Source organism: Xenopus laevis, chromosome 7S, assembly GCF_017654675.1.
Source record: "Xenopus laevis strain J_2021 chromosome 7S, Xenopus_laevis_v10.1, whole genome shotgun sequence".
In the NCBI taxonomy this organism is placed as follows: domain Eukaryota; kingdom Metazoa; phylum Chordata; class Amphibia; order Anura; family Pipidae; genus Xenopus; species Xenopus laevis.
This window is the reverse complement of record NC_054384.1, coordinates 73,948,019-73,972,000: the sequence shown is the minus strand read 5'-3', so window position 1 is coordinate 73,972,000 and position 23,982 is coordinate 73,948,019. Positions and strand designations below refer to the sequence as shown.

Here is a 23,982-nt window from a genome sequence, read left to right as displayed (position 1 = left end):
TGTTCAGGATCATTGTCTTGCTGCATGACCCACTGTCTCTTGAGATTCAGTTCACGGACAGATGTCTTTCCATTATCCTTTAGAATTCATTGTTCCATCAATGTAATGGTAAACCATCCAGGCACAGATGCAGCAAAACAGGACCTAACTAGATCACTCCCGCCACCATGTTTCACAGATGGGATAAGGTTCTTATGCTGGAATGCAGTGTTTTTTTTCTCCATGTAACACTCCTCATTTAAGCTAAAAAGTTCTATTTTGGCTTCATCCATCCACAAAACATTTTTTCAATATCCTTCTGGTTTGTCCACATGGTCTTTAGCAAACTGTAGACAGTCAGCATTATTTTGTGGCTTTCACCTTGCTACCATACACACCATGTTGTTCACTGTTCTCTTGATGGTGGACTAATGTGAGAGAGGCCTTCAGTTACCCTGGGTTGCTTTGTAACCTCTCGGACCATTAGAGGCATTGGAGTTATCTTTGATGGTCAACCACTTCTGGGTAGGGCAACAATGGTAACAACGCTCCATTTGTACACAATCTGTCTGACAAACAAAGTATTCCAAGGATTCACCTACTTTTGCAGATATGTTATTGGATAATTTTTTTCAATAAATACATGACCAAATATAATATTTCCTGTTTAACTATTTTTTTTAATATACTTTTAGGACTTGTTTAAAATTCAGATGATATATTATGTCACATTCATATAAAAATAAAGAAAATTGTAAAGGTATTCTGTCATGATTTTATGGGGGGAAACGAAGGGGGTGATATGTAGGGATGCACCGAATCCAGGATTCGGTTCGGGATTCGGACAGGATTCGGCCTTTTTCAGCAGGATTCGATTCGGACGAATCCTTCTGCCTGGCCGAACCATTATCCAAAAACGAATTTGCATATTTAAATTAGGGGCGGGTTGGGAAATCATGGGACTTTGTCGCAAAAGAAGAATTTTTCCCACTTTTTCCTCTCCTGCCTCTAATTTGCATATGCAAATTAGAATTAAGATTCGGTTCGGTATTCGGCCAAATCTTTCACCAAGGATTCGGGGATTCGGCCGAATCCAAAATAGTGGATTCGGTGCATCCCTAGTTTATATCACTCCAACTTGCAGTGCAGCAGTAAAGAGTGACTGAAGTTTATCAGGTCACATGACTTGGGGCACCTAGGAAACTGACAACATGTTTAGCCCCATGTCAGATTTTAAAATTAAATGTAAAAATATGTTTTTGCTCTTTTGAAAAATGAATTTCAATTGGAGCAGTATCGGACTGGGACACCAGGGGCCCACCCAAAAACCTTAGACCAGGGGCCCACCAAGAAAATTTATGCCAGGTGCCCACTCTGATTACTATTATTCTTCCTCTCCTCACTTAATCTCTATTCGACTAGTCTCTTTAGGTATTCATCCTATAACCTATTATTCCATCTGTTTAGCCTCTTTGTTCTCATAGAAATAGGTAATGGCCATGAAATAGGCCAAATGTTTAGCAGCACAAGGGCCCACTGACACCTGGGCCCACCGGGAGTTTTCCTGGTGTCCCGATGGGCCAGTCCGACACTGAATAGGAGTGCTATTAATGTATATATTTTCTATAACTTTTCCCAGGACAGAGTCACTTTAAAGAGTTCACAAACGTTCACACATAGCTGTATGTTTTGCAACAATTATGTATTGCCCAAATTCTATATTGCCCAAATTCTATATTGCCCAAAAACTTACTGTAAAAGCAGAAGTTACCACAGAGGAATCAGATACAGTTTTCTAGGGAGCGGAGTTGTTCTCCCGTCTCCAGTTCTTGTTACATGACAAAGTCCTGACATCATGAACTATTGGCTAGCAGAAGAAACGTTTGCACTGGCTGTACACATGTTTGTTTCACTAAAGAACGCACTGACAGAAATCCTTTGAAATCACTCCCCCTCCCCCACCCAGAATTTGTGGCTCATCTTTCTGTATATGTTTGTTTCACTGAGACAAAACGTTTTCCCATACTCCTCCCTCAGTCACTCCCGCCCTCCCTGCAGCAGTATTCGATCATTTGAAGGAAAGTTTGTAAGATCGATTGTACAGTACATCACCGGTGTAATTAAATAAAAAGAGAGTTGCCAATATCAGTGTTAAAGTTTACATTTAAGTGGTCAGCGACCCCTCCCTTGGTGCGTCCACTAGCTCCTGCCCTAGAAAGAAATGCTAAATTTACAGTAATTTTCTCAAAAACAATTATTTGAAACTTTATCTGCTATGATAACTGCATTTATATGAAGGTGAACCATCTGCAAATGAATCATCTCCAGCATCTAACCCACAGCTGTAATAATACTGCATGTTTATACTAGTGAACATGTGCTGCCATCTTGTGACAAGCATTGGTTGTTCACCTTCACACTAGGGGGCACATTTACTATGGGTCGAATATCAAGGGTTAATTAACCCTCGATATTCGACCATCGAAGTTAAATCCTTCGACTTCGAATATCGAAATCGAAGGATTTACCGCATTTCGAAAGGATTTTAATTCATCGATCTAAGGATTTTCCTTCGATCAAAAAAAGCTTAGAAAGCATATGGGGACCTTCTCCATAGGCTAACATTGGTGCTTGGTAGGTTTTAGGTGGCGAAGTAGGTAGTCGAAGTTTTTTTTAAAGAGACAGTACTTCGACTATCGAATGGTCAAATAGTCGAACGATTTTTAGTTCGAATCGTTCAAGTCAAAGTCGTAGTCGAAGGTCGAAGTAACCAATTCAATGGTCGAAGTAGCCAAAAAAAAAAAACGTTGAAATTCGAAGTTTTTTTCCTTCTAATCCTTCACTCGAGCTAAATCAATGTGCCCCTTATTGTATTCCAATAAAACAGGTACAGGTATAAACACGCTTTGTTAACATTAACATACATCTATGTGTAGGCTACATGCTCCCTAAGTCTCGGTTCCTCCGTGTAAAATGTATGTCTAAAGCAGAGAGATTCATTGCATGGTTGAAGGAGATGCCATGAGGAGGAGATGTGTGAATAAGATCCTTCAGGTTATTTAGAAACAATGGCCCCTTTTGTGTAGGTAATATTCGGATAATCTGGAGTTTTGTGTGTCTGCTTGGTTATCTTATGGATGTTGAAAGAATGTGAATGTGGGAGCACCAACCATCTAGAGATGCAATGGTGGTGTGCAGGGTCTGAAATATACAATGTAAAACAAATAAGAGCTTAGAGGAGCAACCCTTTAGAAACTGCACCGACCCACCTAAATTGGTTATATAATTCTATTGAGATGAGAAAATAAGACATAACTTTTATTGAGAATTTAAAATACCCATAATGTGAGAAATTAAAAGATTAATAGGCAGTGGCATCTTTGGGAACAATAAATATGGGAGCCACAGTACACAGCACCGAGGGCTGTTGTGCACTGTATTGTTGTAATGCCTTAAACAAAACATTGAAATTAGAATAGCGGCATGGAGGTGTAAGCAGAGGTAGATGGACACATTGACCCCGGTAAATTACAGTGCCACAGAAAAACATCACCCAGAGCCTAGAGTCAATAGCGCCTGACGCGTGTTTCGCCCGGCATTCCCAGGCTTTATCAAAGACCCTTTCGATTTACTAGGGGGAACAGATAAATAGAAGGGCGGGATATATATATATATATATATATATATATATATATATATATATATATATATATATATATATATATATATAAATATAAATATATATATAGCAAGATAATATCATTTATTATTAAAGTGGCCCTGTCACCCAGACACAAAAATCTGTATAATAAAAGTCCTTTTCAAATAAATCCAATTTCTATTTTTTATTAAAGCATTCATAGTGGTTGTAAATTAATTTAAAAATCTCAGCTGTCAATCAAATATTGTCTGCCCCTATACCTTAGGCATAGAGGCGGGGCAGACAATTCCTTTCATTTTCCATTCACCACTTCCTAGATGTCACTGCTCTCCATACATTCCCCTTTGTCATTTAATTGTGTAACCAGGGCATGGGGATGGCCATCGGGTCCCCCATTCTGGTGCACAAACAAGATTTTGAGATGATACAAGGCTTGTCTTAATAACAGTGTCCACAAAATGGCTGCTGCCGGCTTGCTATAATTATGAATTCCCAGACTGATGGAAACAAGATTCAAATAATTTATATAGTGTAATTAAAGTTCATTTTGCTTGACTAATGTGATAAAATAGGATTTTGAATATATTTTTGGCTTGTGTTGTGACCCCTGCCTGTTTTTGGGCGATTCTGACTATCCTGACCCTTGCCTGGTAACCGACTCCGCTTGTTCCGTATCCGTTTTTATTGATCTCCTGGTTTCACCCTTGCCTGCCTGACTCCGTTTGTACTCTGCCTGCCCCGACCCGGCCTGATTGACTAGGCTTTCTGCCTATACCTTGTACCGCGACCTTCTGCCCAAAAGACTTTGCATTACCGTAGTGCCCCTTTGCTCGTTCAGAACCTTTCGCTTGGCACCTCTCTTAATAAGACCTGGCAGCATCCGATTAGCCGAGGACTCCTCCCGAGGTGAAAGGCGGCTGTTAAAGGCGGAAGCAAGAGCTGAGAACAGGGTGCTTAGCATTGGTTCTGAATTTAGGGTGCCGACCGTGACCCCTGGTGGGTTGAAATATGTGACTGGGCTGTGAACTTAAATGGCTACACACTTTTTAGGAGGGACAGAGGGATTAAAAAGGGTGGAGGAGTGTGTTTGTATGTAAAGCCTGAATTAAAGCCATGCACAAAATGGAAATAACCATTGATGGCACTGGGGAGGGTGTGGAATCCCTCTGGGTAGAGATTTCAACTGGGCAAATGGTTACAAAGAAAATTATCACAGGTGTATGCTATAAACCACCTTGTATAAGTGATGAGAATGAAGCCCAGCTTCTTTTACAAATAGAAGCTGCTTCACAGGTCAAGGCAGGTCAAGTTAATATTATGGGTGACTTCATTTATCCAGACATTGACTGGGGTAATGGGGTTGCCAAGTGGGGTAATGGGGTTGCCAATTCAGAAAAAGCCAGCAGGTTTGTAAATATGTTGAACAATAACTTTTTATTTCAGCTTGTTCAAGAACTAGGAATGATTCTCTTCTGGATCTTGTAATAACTAATACTATCAAATTTATCTCTAGCATTTGTGTGGGTGAGCATGTAGGGAAGAGTGATCATAACATGGTTTCCTTTGAGATTATGTTGTAGAGACAACTCTATAAAGGAGTAACTAAACTACAGAATTTTAGTTGTGCAAATGTTTGCAACATATTAAGTGGGAAATGTTTTTCACAGGGTTAAACACAGAACAAAATGCAAAATTATTTTTAAAATATGTAGCTAGTAAAAAAATAAAGCAGAAAGGAATGGGACCCTGGGGTGTCAGCAAGTTGATGAGAACAGAAAAGAAGCAGAAAATCGAAACTGTTATTTTTCCGCTGTCTACACACAGTTAATAGGTTTCCTTCATGATTTCTGCTATGCAATTTTTTATTAAGTTACACTGTTTACACTGCTAATAATTCACAAAATGTAATTCCTGAACCATCAATTGTATTTTTTTAGTTGTAATATTGGTGTGTAGGCAGCCATCTCAGGTCATTTTGCCTGGTCATGTGATTTCAGAAAGAGCCAGCATTTTAGGATGGAACTTCTTTCTGACAGGCTGTTGTTTCATGTCGCAGTGGGACCTGGATTATAGTATTGAGTGCTTTTCTTAGATCTACCAAGGAGCTGTTATCTTGTGTTGGGGAGCTGCTATCTGGTTACCTTCCCATTGTTCTGTTGTTAGACTGCTTGGGGAAAGGGAGGGGGTGATATCACTCCAACTTGCAGTACAGCAGTAAAGAGTGGCTGAAATTTATCAGAGCATAAGTCACATGACTGGGGGCAGCTGGTAATCAGACAATATATCTAGCCTCATGTTAGATTTCAAAACGAAATAAAAAAAAGATATTCAGGACCAAGCTACTATTACAAATGTATCATAGGGAATAACGACTGCTGCTACAAATAAGCATATGAAAAGTCATCCCTAAAAACCAATTTTTCTTATAGAAATATATAATACCTGTTATGACTTGCATATCTTAATTGACTAAATTTAAACCAAGTTATCTTACCCATAATCTATTTAATGAAAAAAAACAGATACCTGTTTAGGTATTTTCCTGTCATGCAGGTTTATCTAGTTACTATGTCTGCAAGGAATCAGCCTGTTTGTATCCACCCACATACCAAAATCTTTCTACTTCTCACGACATGTCCTCTAACATTGCTTTATTAGGAGCTGAAAAGTATGCGCTTGCCATATTCACTTGAACTTTGCTTATCGGACGCATTCAAGTCTCTGCTATTGCAAAACCGGATCTGAGCTGAACTGTATTTGTACTCGAGGAACAGAGATGAACAGTGAAGAAAGCCATGAATTCCAGATTTCTGATAATTTCTCCTTTCTACATGAGCAAGGTATGATGTTCTTTTAATCTAACCATAAAATATAGAAAATAATTGCACACGACACCATGAACACAAATTTTTTGTTTGGAGGGTTGGGTGCAGCACTGTTTTATTAGCATTTTTAAATAGTACAGTGTAATTTAAAACAAAAATGATCAATTCTTTGATATCTGAAAACCAGCCAGCCTCTGCTCATGCCCAGCAGGCCGCCATATGACTATCGAAAAAACTTACAAATTATAAAAGCCATGCCATATTTATTTGTTATGGCCACCATGTCAAGTGTGTTATAAACCTCTTACTGCGGTTGACACCCCTCCAATAAATAGTGCTTTCTCTAGTGTCGTCTGCAAACCATTGTTAAAGATGTCATTCCCTATGTCTGACAGGTGAACTCCGTCTGGTCTATATAGACCTATTTCAACTGGTTCCAAATCAAAGTGTCTAAATACAATAATATTGAGAGTTTTCACAAATTTGCACACACAATGGTTCACTTTCTTTTTACATTTCTCAAGCAGTTTCTTTTCTGGTGAAAACCAGACCAATCTCGGAACAATTTCTGACCAAATAATAACATCTTCCAACATTGCCCGAATTTGCGAAAGATCTCTTTTAATTTGACTTATCAAGTCAACTGTTCGGATTTTCCCAATATCATTTCCACCGACATGAATAAGTATTATTAGTAAAGTCCATAGGAAGAATGAAATTTCAGCAACTCTCCTTTTTAAAGTGGCGACACTATTCTAAAGTTTTCTCCGACAATGAATTAATTACTGCTTCCTTCAGCTTCAGCTTCACCAAACCAAATCCCATAGATACTCTGGGCATACCGTTACTTGCGCTTCTTCTCCTTTCTCTAGTCCCCAGAATATCCCAAACTGTAAGCGAGACAGAGAATCAGCAGTCGTATCGAGAGTTCCTTTTATATGCTTAGCTTAACACCAAATATTATTTTTCAGTGATCTTAACACTAAATGCCTGAAAAGAAGGGATGTAGCGAACATCGGAAAAAATGTTTGCGAACATATTCGCGAACTTGCGTCAAAAATGCAAACGGTTCGCGAACGCCGCGAACCCCATAGACTTCAATGGGAAGGCGAATTTTAAAAGCTAGAAAAGACATTTCTGGCCAGAAAAATGATTTTAAAGTTGTTTAAAGGGTGCAACGACCTGGACAGTGGCATGCCAGAGGGGGATCAAGGGCAAAAATGTATCTGAAAAATACATTGTTGACACAGCGCTGCGTTTTGTGCTGTAAAGGGCAGAAATCACACTACATTTCTAAACTTGTGTAATAAACTGCTTTAAAACGTCCGGCGTCTACATGCCAATCAAGTCGTGTAAAGGTTACAGCCTGTTCACACGCAAAGACAAAATGCGGCGCTTACTGCAACGCAAAAAAACGCAAAGAGCTTTCATGAATGATACCGTCAAGTGAGCAAATAATAGTCACTATAATAATAATGTCACCTCCAGGATGTTCGTCCTGTTGGTGGCAATATTTCTGTAGTGGTGTGTTTAGCAGTCACCGTGCTTGTGCGCACGTGCACGGTCAGGCAGAGGTAATTCAATGTACAGTGAAGTGAACCAAAAAACACTGATTCTGCAGTGTGGGCCCAGTTTTGGTCTACTTTATTGATCACCTGCGGTGACCATAAAAGATGCGATTTCGCCACTGTTGCAGAACCCTGAAAAATTAGGCATGTGTACTTTCCTGAAAAATTATGTTTTTTTTGTCGCAGCCACTGAAGCACAGAGGCCAGAAAAAATATGCCATATGAATGCTAAAAATATAATTTTTTTTTGTCGCAGCCACTGAAGCACAGAGGCCAGAAAAAATATGCCATATAAATGCTGAAAATATAAATTTTTTTTGTCGCAGCCACTGAAGCACAGAGGCCAGAAAAAATATGCCATATAAATGCTGAAAATATGAATTTTTTTTTGTCGCAGCCACTGAAGCACAGAGGCCAGAAAAAATATGCCATATGAATGCTAAAAATATAAATTTTTTTTGTCGCAGCCACTGAAGCACAGAGGCCAGAAAAAATATGCCATATGAATGCTGAAAATATGATTTTTTTTTTGTCGCAGGCACTGAAGCACAGAGGCCAGAAAAAATATGCCATATGAATGCTAAAAATATAATTTTTTTTTGTCGCAGCCACTGAAGCACAGAGGCCAGAAAAAATATGCCATATAAATGCTGAAAATATGAATTTTTTTTGTCGCACCCACTGAAGCACAGAGGCCAGAAAAAATATGCCATGTAAATGCTGAAAATATGACATTTTTTTTGTCGCAGCCACTGAAGCACAGAGGCCAGAAAAAATATGCCATATGAATGCTAAAAAAATTTTTTTTTTTGTCGCAGCCACTGAAGCACAGAGGCCAGAAAAAATATGCCATATAAATGCTGAAAATATGATTTTTTTTTTGTCGCAGCCACTGAAGCACAGAGGCCAGAAAAAATATGCCATATAAATGCTGAAAATATGAATTTTTTTTGTCGCAGCCACTGAAGCACAGAGGCCAGAAAAAATATGCCATATAAATGCTGAAAATATGAATTTTTTTTGTCGCAGCCACTGAAGCACAGAGGCCAGAAAAAATATGCCATATAAATGCTGAAAATATGAATTTTTTTTGTTGCAGCCACTGAAGCACAGAGGCCAGAAAAAATATGCCATATAAATGCTGAAAATATGAATTTTTTTGGTTGCAGCCACTGAAGCACAGAGGCCAGAAAAACTCAGGATTTACCTGTCCAAAAAGTTTTGATTTAAATGAAACCAGTAGGGTTTGCACCCTAGTTTGTAACGGTGGCGGAGGGAGGAGGACACTAAAGGACAGCTGTGTGTGGAGTCATGCGGCGTGCAGAGAAGGACAGCTGCATGGGGAGTCAGAACAAGTCTTCCGGCGTGCAGTAACCCTCCGAGATCCATGCCTCGTTCATTTTAATAAAGGTCAGGTAATCCACACTTTTGTGACCTAGGCGAGTTCTCTTGTCAGTTACAATCCCTCCTGCTGCAGTGAAGGTCCTTTCTGAGAGGACACTTGAGGCGGGGCAAGACAAGAGGTTCATGGCAAATTGTGACAGCTCTGGCCACAGATCAAGCCTGCGCACCCAGTAGTCCAGGGGTTCATCGCTCCTCAGAGTGTCGATATCTGCAGTTAATGCCAGGTAGTCCGCTACCTGCCGGTCGAGGTGTTCTTTGAGGGTGGATCCCGAAGGGTTCTGGCGCTGCCTTGGACTGAAAAACATTTGCATGTCTGACGTTACAGAGTGGCCAAAGTGCATTGTCCTTGCAGGTGCGCTCGTGGCAGGATTACTGGCACCTCTGCCCCTGGAATGTTGATGAGTTCCTGAAGTGACATCACCCTTAAAAGCATTGTACAACATGTTTTGCAGGCTGGTTTGTAAATGCAGCATCCTTTCGGACTTGTGGTACGTTGGTAACATTTCTGCCACTTTATGCTTGTACCGAGGGTCTAGTAGCGTTGCGACCCAGTACAGGTCCTTCTCCTTAAGCCTCTTGATGCGGGGGTCCTTCAACAGGCATGACAGCATGAAAGACCCCATTCTCACAAGGTTGGATGCAGAGGTATCCATCTCCGCTTCCTCGTTATCAAGGACTATATCATCCACGGTCTCCTCCCCCCAGCCACGTACAAGACCAGGGGTCCCCAAAAGGTCACCACAAGCCCCCTGGGAAGCCTGCTCCTGTTGGTCCTCCTCCTCCACAAAGCCACCTTCCTCCTCTGACTCCACTTCTGACACCTCTCCCTGCGTTGCAACAGGTGCCTGGGCTCGTTCTGGTGATTCCGACCAGAAATCATGCGCTTCCTGCTCCTCGTCACGCTGGTCTACAGCCTCATCTGTCACTCGTCGCACGGCACGCTCCAGGAAGAAAGCAAAGGGTATTAGGTCGCTGATGGTGCCTTCGGTGCGACTGACCATGTTTGTAACCTCTTCAAAAGGGCGCATGAGCCTGCAGGCATCGCGCATAAGCACCCAGTAACGGGGGAAAAAATCCCCAGCTCAGCAGATCCAGTCCTACCACCCAGTTCAAACAGGTATTCATTGACGGCTCTTTGTTGTTGCAGCAGACGTTCCAACATGAGGAGCGTTGAATTCCAGCGAGTCTGGCTGTCGCAAATTAAACGCCTGACTGGCATGTTGTACCGCTGCTGAATGTCAGCAAGGCATGCCATGGCTGTGTAGGAACGTCTGAAATGGGCCGACACCTTCCTGGACTGCCTGAGAATGTCCTGGAATCCTGGGTACTTCGAGACAAAACGTTGGACTATTAAATTCAGAACATGTGCCATGCAGAGCACATGTGTTAAATTGCCCAGTCTCAGTGCTGCCAACAGATTGCTTCCGTTGTCACACACCACTTTTCCGATCTTCAATTGGTGTGGGGTCAGCCACCGATCGGCCTGTGACTGCAAAGATGACAGGAGTACAGATCCGGTATGGTTTCTGCTTTCCAGGCACGTCATCCCCAAGACAGCATGACAACGGCGTACCTGGCACGTCGAATAGCCTAGGGGGAGCTGGGGGTGCACAGGTGTGGAGGAGGAGGACCCAGCAGCAGAGGAGGAGGAAGCAGAGGAAGAAGACGAGGTAGAGAGCGAAGGAGGAGTAGAGGTGGTGGCAGAACCGCGTGCAATCCGTGGCGGTGACACCAACTCCACTGTTGTTGTTGAGCCACGCATTCCCTGCTTCCCAGCCATAAGCAAGTTCACCCAGTGGGCAGTGTAGGTGACATACCTGCCCTGACCATGTTTGGAGGACCATGCGTCAGTAGTCATATGGACCTTTGCCCCAACACTAAGTGACAGAGATGCGGTGACTTGGCTCTGCACATGGTGGTACAGGTGTGGTATTCCCTTCTTGGAGAAAAAATTGCGGCTGGGTACCTTCCACTGCGGTGTCCCAATTGCTACAAATTTGCGGAAGGCCTCAGAGTCCACCAGCTGGTATGGTAAAAGCTGGCGGGCTAAGAGTGCAGACAATCCAGCTGTCAGACGCCGGGCAAGGGGGTGACTCGCAGACATTAGCTTCTTACGCTCAAACATGGCTCTCACAGAAACTTGGCTGGGGGCAGATGACTGGGAACTGGTGGTCAAGGTGGAAGGCGGAGTGGAGGGTGGTTCAGACGGGTCAAGGACAGCAGAGGTAGAGCAGTAAGATACTGGACCAGAAGGAGGGTGGCTTTTAGTTTGTCTGCTGCCTTTGAGGTGTTGCTCCCATAGTGCTTTGTGCTTGCCGTTCATGTGCCTTCGCATAGAAGTTGTACCTATGTGGGTGTTGGGCTTCCCAAGACTCAGTTTCTGACTGCACTCATTGCAAATTACAACGCTTTTGTCAGAGGCACACACATTAAAAAAATCCCACACTGCTGAGCTTTTTGAAGCTGGCAATCTGGCGGTAACAGTAGAAGTTGGCGGCAATGGCAGGTGCGTTGGCCGGCTGACCACAGGTGCCGATACATGTTGTTGCCCTACTGTTCCCTGCGAGCTGTCCTCCCTGCTTCTTCTAAGTCTTATTCTCCTCCTGCCTCTCTGACTCTCGGTCTCTCCATCTGAACTATCCTCCTCTTGCTCTCTTCTACTGGGCACCCACAAAACATCAATCTCCTCATCATCATTCTCCTCAGATGCATCAATTTCTTCTAACAGCTCACAGAAGGAAGCAGCAGCGGGGACCTCCTCATCACTCATTATGTCCATCTCTGTTGTGTTGTCTGCCAGAATTATATCTGGTGTAACGTCCTCATCTCTTTCGTCTTCTTCTGCCAATAATGGTTGCGCATCACTCAGTTCAAGAAACTCATGTGTAAATAACTCCTCTGACTCCAGTGAAGAAGGGGCGCCGGTGGTGGAGGAAGTGTTACGTGGGGTGCCCATAGCAGAGGAGGATGAGGATGTTGTGGCAAAGTTAGAAACGGTAGAGGATGGGGTGTGCTGTGTAAGCCAGTTAACTACCTCTTCAGCATTTTGGGAGTTCAGGGTAATTGCCTTTGTAAAACTGGGCAATTTCCTAGGGCCACAGGATAGCATAGCAGCACGGCCCCTAGTGCCTCTGCGTGGCGGCCTGCCTTTGCCTGGCATTTTTTTTAAAACAACAACAACTCAGGTGGTGTTTCTGGAGACGGTATTATTATTGATATTTAGACAGAATGTGAAAAAGCTCACACAGCTAGGCGGCAGTTGTTTGAAGAACACACTGGGCAAACAATGTCTGCAAGGTCAACGTATACACTACAGCAGTGGATACGGAATATATTATTGCTGCTTGAAAAACGTCACTCAGGTGGTGTTTCTGGAGACGGTATTATTATTGATATTTAGACAGAATGTGAAAAAGCTCACACAGCTAGGTGGCAGTTGTTTGAAGAACACACTGGGCAAACAATGTCTGCAAGGTCAACGTATACACTACAGCAGTGGATACGGAATATATTATTGCTGCTTGAAAAACGTCACTCAGGTGGTGTTTCTGGAGACGGTATTATTATTGATATTTAGACAGAATGTGAACAAGCTCACACAGCTAGGTGGCAGTTGTTTGAAGAACACACTGGGCAAACAATGTCTGCAAGGTCAACGTATACACTACAGCAGTGGATACGGAATATATTATTGCTGCTTGGAAAACGTCACTCAGGTGGTGTTTCTGGAGACGGTATTATTATTGATATTTAGACAGAATGTGAAAAAGCTCACACAGCTAGGCGGCAGTTGTTTGAAGAACACACTGGGCAAACAATGTCTGCAAGGTCAACGTATACACTACAGCAGTGGATACGGAATATATTATTGCTGCTTGAAAAACGTCACTCAGGTGGTGTTTCTGGAGACGGTATTATTATTGATATTTAGACAGAATGTGAAAAAGCTCACACAGCTAGGCGGCAGTTGTTTGAAGAACACACTGGGCAAACAATGTCTGCAAGGTCAACGTATACACTACAGCAGTGGATACGGAATATATTATTGCTGCTTGAAAAACGTCACTCAGGTGGTGTTTCTGGAGACGGTATTATTATTGATATTTAGACAGAATGTGAACAAGCTCACACAGCTAGGTGGCAGTTGTTTGAAGAACACACTGGGCAAACAATGTCTGCAAGGTCAACGTATACACTACAGCAGTGGAAACGGAATATATTATTGCTGCTTGAAAAACGTCACTCAGGTGGTGTTTCTGGAGACGGTATTATTATTGATATTTAGACAGAATGTGAAAAAGCTCACACAGCTAGGTGGCAGTTGTTTGAAGAACACACTGGGCAAACAATGTCTGCAAGGTCAACGTATACACTACAGCAGTGGATACGGAATATATTATTGCTGCTTGAAAAACGTCACTCAGGTGGTGTTTCTGAAGAAGGTATTATTATTGATATTTAGACAGAATGTGAAAAAGCTCACACAGCTAGGCGGCAGTTGTTTGAAGAACACACTGGGCAAACAATGTCTGCAAGGTCAACGTATACACTACAGCAGTGGATACGGAATATATTATTGCTGCTTGGAAAACGTCACTCAGGTGGTGTTTCTGGAGACGGTATTATTATTGATATTTAGACAGAATGTGAACAAGCTCACACAGCTAGGCGGCAGTTGTTTGAAGAACACACTGGGCAAACAATGCCTGCAAGTGCACTACTATTGGTGCACTACTATGAAGAACAGCAAACAGCACTGGACACGTTAAAGAACAGTAAGATAAGTAAAATAAAAAAATATGTATATGTATATTAAAAAAAAAAAAAAATTACTCTGGTTGGTGCTGAACTACTAGGAGCAGCACACCAGTCCCACTCCCCAACACAGCTAGACTAATAGCACTGGGCTCTTATAGTAGCAAAGTAAAAAAACAAAAAAGAAAATAAAAGCAGTCCTTACAAGGACTATTGGGTTACAGGCAGCAGTCAGCAGATGAGATCAGAAGCAGTGCCCACAGCAGCTACATACAGAGCACTGCAGTAGAAGGTAGATTACTAGCCAGCAAAGCTACCTAACCTAAAATGTCCCTCAAATCCCTGCAGAGTTCTGTCCCTACAATACAGAGCAGTATCAAGTAGATTACTAGCCAGCAAAGTTACTATCAACTGTCCCTCAAATCACTAACAGCTCTCTCCCTACACTAGCTCTTCCAAGCACACACAGGCAGAATAAAAAAACGCTGCAGGGCTTCAGTTTATAGGAAGGGGAGTGGTCCAGGGGGTGTGGGGGTGGTCCAGGAGGGAGAGCTTCCTGATTGGCTGCCATGTATCTGCTGGTCTGGGGTGAGAGGTCAGAAATAAGCGCCAGCTATGGCGAACCCAAATTGGCGAACGTCGCGCGACATTCGCGAACATTCGGCGGACGCGAACAGTCGATGTTCGCGCGAATTAGTTCGCGGGCGAACAGTCCGCGACATCCCTACTGAAAAGTTTGAGAACCGGCAATGACTTTGAAGATAAGTTATTGATAACTTGAACAACTCCCAAATTGTTTGTTCTAAACAATATTCTTTTATTTGCTAGTATGTGACCCCACATTTCTACTGCCACAACTATATGAAATAGTTCTAGTAGCACCAGGTTTTAGTAAGTTCTGCATCTATCCAACTTTGAGGCCAAGTACCTACGCTCCACTGACCTTCAAAAAATGTGCCTTAGCCCACTGAAAACACCGCGTCTGTAAATAACTGTAAACTGTCACTGTCGGCAAAGTCCCTTTGCCAGGACTTTCCATTGAAATATGTCAGAAATTGCTACCAGACCTTCAAGTCCTCTTTTGCCTCAGTTGTGATTTTAGTGTGAAAATTAGGATTTTTAACTCCTGCAGTCAGGTTTGTTAATCTTCCATTAAAAACCCTGCCTATAGGCAATATGCAAGTGGCAAAGTTTAAATGGTCAATTAAAGCCTGAAGTTCCTTCAGCTTTAATTTCTTCACAAGTAATGCGTGAGCAATTAACTTTTTTAACTTCTCAAATTTCTCAGCTGGTAACCTGAACTCCATCTTAACCAAATCAATTTCAATACCTAGAAATTGTATTAATGTCGTAGGCGATACCGTTTTTTTCCGCAGATAGCGGCACACCAAACTCCCTCGCAATCCACATAAAAACTCTCAATAAATGACAGCAAGTTTCTGTTGCCTTTGGACCAATAAAAACAAAAAATCATCTAGGTAATGTATAACAAAAGAAAATCCAGATTCAAACTTTACAGCCCATTCAATGAATTTAGCAAACACCTCAAAGTGAAAACACGATAATTCACAACCCATAGGTAGCCTTTTATGGTAGTAATAATTTCCATCAAAGTGAAAACCCAATAGCCAATAGCAGTCTGGATGTATTGGCAATAATCGAAATGCAGATTCCACATCTTATTTAGCCATAAGAGCTCCTTGCCCACATTCCCTAAGAATATCTATGGCTTGGTCAAATGAAGTGTATGAAACTGAACATTAATCATCTTCAATTCCATCATTCACAGAATCACTGCAAGGGTATGATAGGTGATGAATTAACCTAAATGCGCCAACTTCTTTTTCAGGAACAACTATCAATGGCGACACTTTGAATCTTTGGAATGGAAATTCATTAAATGGACCTTGAATCCTGTTTAATTCCAACTCTTTTTGTATCTTATTCCTGACAACTTCCTTGTGTAAGTGAGCAGATTTCAAATTGTCAAACACACATACAGAATGCTTAATGTTCTCCGTGGGAAAACGAAAACCTTCACTAAAACTTTGTCTAATTAGTATGGCCATCTGCTGGTTTGGACAGAGCTTTAGCCAAGGCAACATTTTTAACCAACTCACTGAGGTTGTCAATTTTGCCTGGCTGCTCTTGCGTTGTTTTAAGGTTAACGGCATATTTTCTTGTAAGAAAATCCTTTATCCAAAGATAACTGTCCCAAGGCTTTTGTTTTCATAAAAAATATTGTTTTATTAAATTAGCATTAAAATTCAGTTACAAACAAGCCCACCAGGCCCACCTACCCACAGGTGGGCCTGGTGGGGTCTAGGAGCTAACATTCCTAACCAAAGATCTACATCTTTCCTTCCCCAAGTGACTTCTGAATGGACTGACATTTTCTGTCTAAATCTATCGTCATAGAAATACCATGATAATCCACCATAACTTTTGTAAGCTTCCAGGATAATGTCAATATGTTTAAACAATTGTGGACCAAGCTGTGTTTTTTTTCTCAGTCATTACATTGGTATAGATACAAAAGGCTTGCAACCAATTTGTGAATATACGAGCCATGGGTCTCCTTCTGTCTTCCTCGTTATCTGCTTTATTAATTTTGAAATCTTTTGCTGAGGGAATTAATGACAAAATGTCCATATGTTCCCCTCTAACAATTTTTTCTTTTACGCTGGATGACAGATGTAGGCCCAATGGTGTAGTGTTACATGTTACAGCATCTTTTGTTTTTTAAACAGACCTCAGGTACTTTAGAACCTGAATTATTTATATTGTTAAATAATGACGAGAGCGAGTTAATCGCCTCTCTAAAAGTTAGTAGTTCTACATTACCTAATGCACTTGCGACATCCTTGCTTTGTGTTGAAGCTGCTGTCTGTGCTGGTGGTGCTGGTCCTGGGCATGCTGTCGATGTCAATGGGATTTCAGAAGAAGAAATACAGCTGGCTCTCGCACACCCAATTATATAATACGATGTCTGGTGCTCAATGGTAGAGGTTCGGCCACCTCACAAATCATTCAAGTAGAAAATTATCAACGGCACATAGGCTGCTGCAAGCAAGGAACCCCTTGCACGATTCGGGGTCACGCCCTTGGTCAAGCCTAGTCAGGCTTGACAAAGGGGCGTGCCCCCGAAACGTTGCTCACTTTCGCAATAAACGTGCAAGGGGTTCCTTGCTTGCAGCAGCCTGTGTGCCGTGGATAATTTTCTAATTGCAGAAGAAGAAGGCAGAGGTTCCTGAGCGGTGGTTACAGCTCTTGCAACAGCAGCCTGACTAAGTGCCCGAGGAACCGATACCTCTCCTCTTGATGTGCCGGACCTCACAGGGAACTCCGCGCTTGCTTCTCGTCTTGGAGGCGATACGGATGGCCATGCTCCTGTTGAATGCTGCTGGGCTGCAGCGCTCCTCTTCGCTGGCGTCTTCGCTGGAATCTTCTTTGTGGCAGATTTCTTCTTCCCACGAAGGATCTGCCTCAGAGATGCTTGTAGCTGATTCGGCTCCGCCTCACGTTCTGTCACGCTGGCCGCCTCCTCTGACGTCACATCCGCATCGTCGATCACTTCCTTGTCGGCGCGCGGGTCCCATTATATTAACACACCGGCGGGAAATAGCTTAGATAATAATGACGCGTAACCCTCGTCAGGTGTGAATATCACTTAAGCTGCGTCTATCACAGCATCAATTAACATTATACCTGCATATCTAAAATGCTCGTCAGTTTATAAACATAAAACAACCACACAACTCCAAAAGAACATATACTATATAAAATAAACATTACTATAATAAAACAACAAATGCAAACTGACACTGTTCTGATTGTAACATATACTTACTCCTATCTTAACTAAATCAGATCATCACTTGTTACAACATCTGTCAAAATGTATCAAACTTGAGAATGGCTCAAAGTGTATTCTAGCTGGTCATTGGATCAGTTTCTATCAATAATAATCTAATCCTGTATTACAAGGCAAGTATTTATCCGCACACCAATATATCAACATACGCTGAAAAAATTGTTACTTCCTCTGACTTAATTAACATCTTAAACTTGCTAAAATGGAAAGCCCAGTTACTAAGACCACCCCATAAGTGAGGAGTGTTATTAGAAGCTTTAAAACCCTTATTAACTGCAACCTCATTGGCAGCTTATAGTCACTGGGGTGGATAGAAGGGTTTTGTAACCCACACTTATTATTGGAAACTCATATAGGCTGCAATATTGAGTGAAGTTCAACTAAATTGCCCTGCTTATTCAATCTCTAAAGGAAGTAGTTATTCCAATGCAAATAGTTGTTTTAGTGGAACTAAGAAAACCCCTCCCTTTAGATTCACACAATTCATTTACTCTGATGTAGACAAGACAATCAATGATTTAAGCTGTTCGCCCCATGTAATCATAAATGTAGCATTATAAATAACAAAAACCCTTTACATTAATACATATGTGTATATAACCATTCTTCACCACAAAAGAAAAAAATCAATGAAGATATATATAGATTTATTAGCCCATGAAAGTACTCTCGGCAGCAAAAAGTAAGCGTGTATCAACGTGTCTTTAATTATGCATGGTGCATCACCCATAATTAAAGACACGTTGATACACGCTTACTTTTTGTTGTTGAGTTGAGTGCTTTCATGGACTACTACTAAATAATTTTGGTAAGTATCCGGCCATACTGTAGTTAAGGACAGGAACTGAGTCAATATAAAGAACATTCCGGGTCAATATCAATTTATGCATGTAATATTTATTATTTGAACTACTTGGGTGCACAGCACTAACCACTATTGCAATACATTTATAAAACAGGCAATTGCTAAAAACAGAAAGAAATTTAAAAATTAAGAATATATCACAATTTGAATGGCAGATTTCAAGAGGCTTCATCAGGAAATATGTGCAATAGTTTTGCAGGCACTCTGTTCTACATGTCAGGTGTTTTATTTTGCAATAACATTAACAGTACAAATAAAAAGCATGGGAAAATAAATGTAAAAATGCATTCATACAGTCCTTAGGGGCAAATTCACTAAGATCCGATGTTGCGCCGGCGACAGCTTTGCCACACTCCGCCACACTTCGCCAGGCGTAGTTTTGCCAGCGCTATGCAAATTCACTAAAATGCGAAGTTGCGCTCAGGGAGGCGAATGGTAGCGAATTTGCGCTAGCATTAATTTGTCCAGCAAAGCGAAGTTACGCTAGCAATGCCTAATTTGCATACGGCTCCCAATTAAAGCACAATGGACGTATATGTAGCACCAAATACATTACACTACACAAGCCTGGGAAAGCTTCATAAAATAAAATAGAGTTGTTATTTTGCCCTATACATGTGCCCACTGTATAGTTTAGGTGCCAAATGTTAGGAAATGTGGGGGGGAAAGAGGGTACCCCCAAAAAAATTTATGATCTTTTTCAGCCTATCACCCTTAAAAAAGGAAAAGATGCCAGCGTTTTTTGGGACTTAGAAAAAATTTCCTATCTACTCTATTGCACTTCGCCTGGTCTGAGGTGTCAAAGGCAAGTCTGGCGCAAGAGGTAACGTTCAGTAAAATCCGCAAGTTAGTGAATTAGCGTAGTCGCCATAGCGCAACTTCGCCTGACGTAAGGGTGCGAAGTAGCGCTAGAGTAGTTCCACTTCACTAGCGAATTTACGCCAGCACCCGTAAGTAAATCGGCGAAGTAACAAAATGACGTCATGCTGACGAAATTACGCTATCGTTTGCTGCTTCGAGCCCAAGAGGTAACGTTCAGTAAAATCCGCAAGTTAGTGAATTAGCGTAGCCGCCATAGCGCAACTTCGCCTGACGTAAGGGTGCGAAGTAGCGCTAGAGTAGTTCCACTTCACTAGCGAATTTACGCCAGCACCCGTTAGTAAATCGGCGAAGTAACAAAATGACGTCATGCTGGCGAAATTGCGCTATCGTTTGCTGCTTCGAGCCTTATTGAATTTGCCCTTTGGAGTGAAAGAGGTCCCCAACCTTTTTTTTAACCGTGAGCCACATTCAACTGTAAACAGTTGGGGAGCAACTCAAGCATGAAAAATATTGTGGCAGGAGCTCACCAGGTTGTATTTTGTTAGTGTTAGTGACACTGCACATGCTCTGTGAGCTCTGTGCAACTGAGAAGTTACGCTTAGGGATTGTCACAAATCATCATATATTGTGAGTTGGTCCATAAGCTCAGGTAATTGATAGCAGTATGGATTATGTGTTGGGAATACTGGGAGCATCTTCTGAAGGACAACACTTCACTGCCAAAGGGCTGAGGTGCCTTGGTCTGATCCAGAACCCCAAAACATAATGGGGCTCATTTATAATCACTGGGCAATTTTGCACCCAGGCAGTTACCCACATCAACCAATCAGGTGATTGCCTTCATTGGGTTCCTTGCAACTGGCTGGAACAATCTAATCACTGATTGGTTGCTATGAGTTAATGGCCAGATGCAAATTTGCCCAGTGTTTATAAATGAGCCCCAATGTGTAGTATTTCAAACTTACTGCTTTGTTAAGCTTTAATTCTCATTTCAGCACAGTTTTCCTAGCACTGACTATGTCTTTTATCCCCATGTCTGACTACAGTGTAATATAATAAAGCCAAAGTGACATAATTATCTCTGTATGTAAGATTTGTTTATGTTTTCTGTATGTAAGATGTGTTTATATTCTGTTGTCTATATTCCAGCATGCACGACTAGAAACCCTTACAGTTGCATGTCTCAACTAAAAACGTGAATGTAAGCGTTTGATTTAAAAGAACAAAATATCAGTGGGGTACATCCAACACCTAAAGACTCATTTATAAACCACAAGTGCGGTGGCAGCTGCCACAGGCCACAATAGAGCCTTGTGCTTCTTTTGGTATTCACAAATAACATGCTGTGAACTGTAGTCCAACAACAACAACATCAGTTTTGTATATTGCTCAATAGCTGCATTTATATGCAGTAATAGTAGTAATCCTCCAATGAGAATCCCAACTGATCTATGTAATTCTGGTTCCGTGTTCGTTGTTTCTGCAGTTTCAAATTGAAAGCTTTAAAGGAGAACTAAACTCTAAAGTTAAAAAACCCCTACCCCTACCCCCCTACCCCACATGGACCCCCCCCTCCACCCTGCTACCCCGGGCAAATGCCCCATAGTCTTTACTACCTCTCCTTGCAGATTCTGTCCAGCGGCTTTCACAGCAATCATCTTCTTCTCTTCGGTAATCTTCGGAATGAGACCGGCGTAGCGGTGCATGCACGGTTGGAGCAATTTTTTGTTTTGCGACAAATACACATGCTGAGACGAAAATTGTCGAAGCGCCGGTCTCCTTCCAAAGATTACTGAAGTGATTGAAGATTGTCCCCGTGAACTCCACTGGACAGAATCTGCACCGAGGGTTAAGTAAAGACTTAGGGGCATTTGCCCGGGTAGCAGCTAGGCTGGGGGGAGGAGGGAGGGGGGTCTATGTAGGGTAGGGTGTAGGGTTTATTTTAACTTTAGGGTTTAGTTCTCCTTTAAGTACAGTTTTCACAACACTAAGCACAAATATCATTTATCCCCATGTCTGGTTACAGTGTAATATAATGACACAATAATCACTGAATGTAAAATAACAGCAAGATGACGAACATAGTTCTGGTAATATGTATGCGACCAGGCGGCCGCGCTGTCCTAGCGCCCGCCTTCCCAGCGCGCCGGCGCAGCTGGTGTAGTTGAACGGGGACGCGAACGTTCCCATAATGCGGCTGGGCGGCATTCCGCCCCTATTTTTTGCCGCCCTAGGCCCGGGCCTATGCGGCCTTGCTGCAAATCCGGGCCTGGCTATACAGAACTAAGGGATTGGACAGTTTTTTGGTTGGGTTTATTGACCCTTTAATTACATACACATTCTGTACAATATTTGAAAAAATACAGTAGCTTGAAATGTTTTCCACATTTTCACACACTTCTCTGTTTTCATTGAAACCTACTTTTCATGTGTTTGTTTTTTTTCCTTTATTGCTTTTGTTTGATTTCCTGTTATATATTCTCACACCGCTGTAGTCTATGGAGACAACACATACTGTACTTCCTCATTCATAACCATTAATGTTGTCACATCCTTTTTATAACAACTGTTATAAATCTCTGCTTCAGTAACAATACAACTGTATTAACTGTTTGTTAAGTAACTACAAATTTAGTGGTGTGAAAAAGTGTCTAAAAAACGAAGTGCAATATTGTTTAGAGCAGGTACCTGCTTAAAGGAGAATTCAACCCCTTTGGCGCTAAAATCCCTCCTCTCCCCCCCCCAGGCAAATGCCCCTAACTTGTTACTGACCCCTCCGTGCAGTTCCTCTCCTGTTGAGTTCATGACAGCCAAGTTTGCCCGTGAGCTCTTCTTCCTGTATTCGCTTTCATTTGGTGGCGCATGCGCGGTAGAGGGATTTACCAGATCTACTGCGCATGCGCCCAAAATTCATGAAGTTTCCAATTTCTTTTTTTGGAAACTTTGTGACTTTCGGCGCATGCGCAGTAGATCATTACCGATAAATCCCTCTACTTAAACTCCGATGCCCTGAATCTGCACAGTAAGTAAAGAGTTAGGGGCATTAGCATGGGCGGATTTTCATTAAGGCTTGGGGAGGCTAAGCTTTCCCAAACCCCCCTGATACATTTAAAAAAATTGTGTTTAAAAAACACCTTTGTGAGCCGTGCTTATTTCTTGAAAGAGGTAGTAAAAGTAAGCTTCCTCTTTAAATCATATATGTGTGAATAGCCAAACTACACATTAATTAACCATTTAGTTAGTAGTTTATTTTGTGAGGTTGTTTAAATCCCCTTCAACAACTAAGTTAGGGTTGAGCATTTTTGTAACATTATTTTTCTATTTTTAGTTATTTCTGCAATATTTGCATTTTGACTGATCATACCATAAACCAACAACTGCATCGGGTTAACTGCATAACAGTAGTACATAGAAACTGCATAGGTAGTTAGGGCTGAAACACTCAAAGAGAGCTTCACAGAGAACTGGTATTAACACTTACAACTACATTAAAGGGTTTGTCCACCTTTAAATTATCTTTTAGTATGATGTAGAGAGTGATATTCTGAAACTATTTGCAATGGTTATAATTTTTTATTATTTGTTGTTTTTGAGTTATTTAGCTTTTTTTAGTTATTTAGCTTTTTATTCAGCAGCTCTCCAGTTTGCAATTTCAGCAATCTGGTTGCTAGGGTCCAAATTCCCCTAGCAACCATGCATTGATTTGAATAAGAGACTGGAATATGAATAGGAGAAGCCTGAAGAAAAAGATGAGTAATAAAAAGTTGCAGTAAAAATGCATTTGTAGCCTCAAAGAGCATTTGTTTTGTAGATGGGGTCAGTGACCCCCATTTGAAAGCTGGAAGGGGTTAGAAGAAGAAGGCAAATAACTCAAAAACTATAAAAAAAATATAAAAAAAGCAAAAATCAAGGCCAATTGAAAAGTTGCTTAGAACAGGCCATTTTCTAACATACTAAAAATGATTGTAAAGATGAAACCCTTCAACTACTAAAATCTCAGAAGCTCAAAAAAAAGAAATACAAAAATGCTCAGAAAACCACTTGCAGCAATTTGAAATTTTTTTTGGGGGGGGGGGTTTAGAAAGACAGCTCATGTATGGCCACCTTCAGCCATCCCAAACAAAAAAATCACCCTCCGCCTATGGGCATTAGGGGCATTAACAATCTTTTGGATTTGTGGTGTGGGGTCTGGTGCAGACCTGGGACAGGGCTAAGGCAGGGCCTGGGGA

General features: G+C 41.7%; 1 protein-coding gene across 1 annotated transcript in view; it reads left to right on the top strand.

Moving 5' to 3' along the window:
* The first annotated feature begins 6,271 nt into the window (after positions 1 to 6,271).
* Positions 6,272 to 23,982, top strand: part of LOC108697612 (interleukin-18) — a 29,985-nt gene continuing 12,274 nt past the window's right edge. Inside the window, exon 1 of the mRNA XM_018227811.2 lies at positions 6,272 to 6,480. Within this exon, the coding sequence (XP_018083300.1) occupies positions 6,417 to 6,480 (64 nt within the window). The 5' untranslated portion in view covers positions 6,272 to 6,416. The remainder of the gene's footprint in view (positions 6,481 to 23,982) is intronic.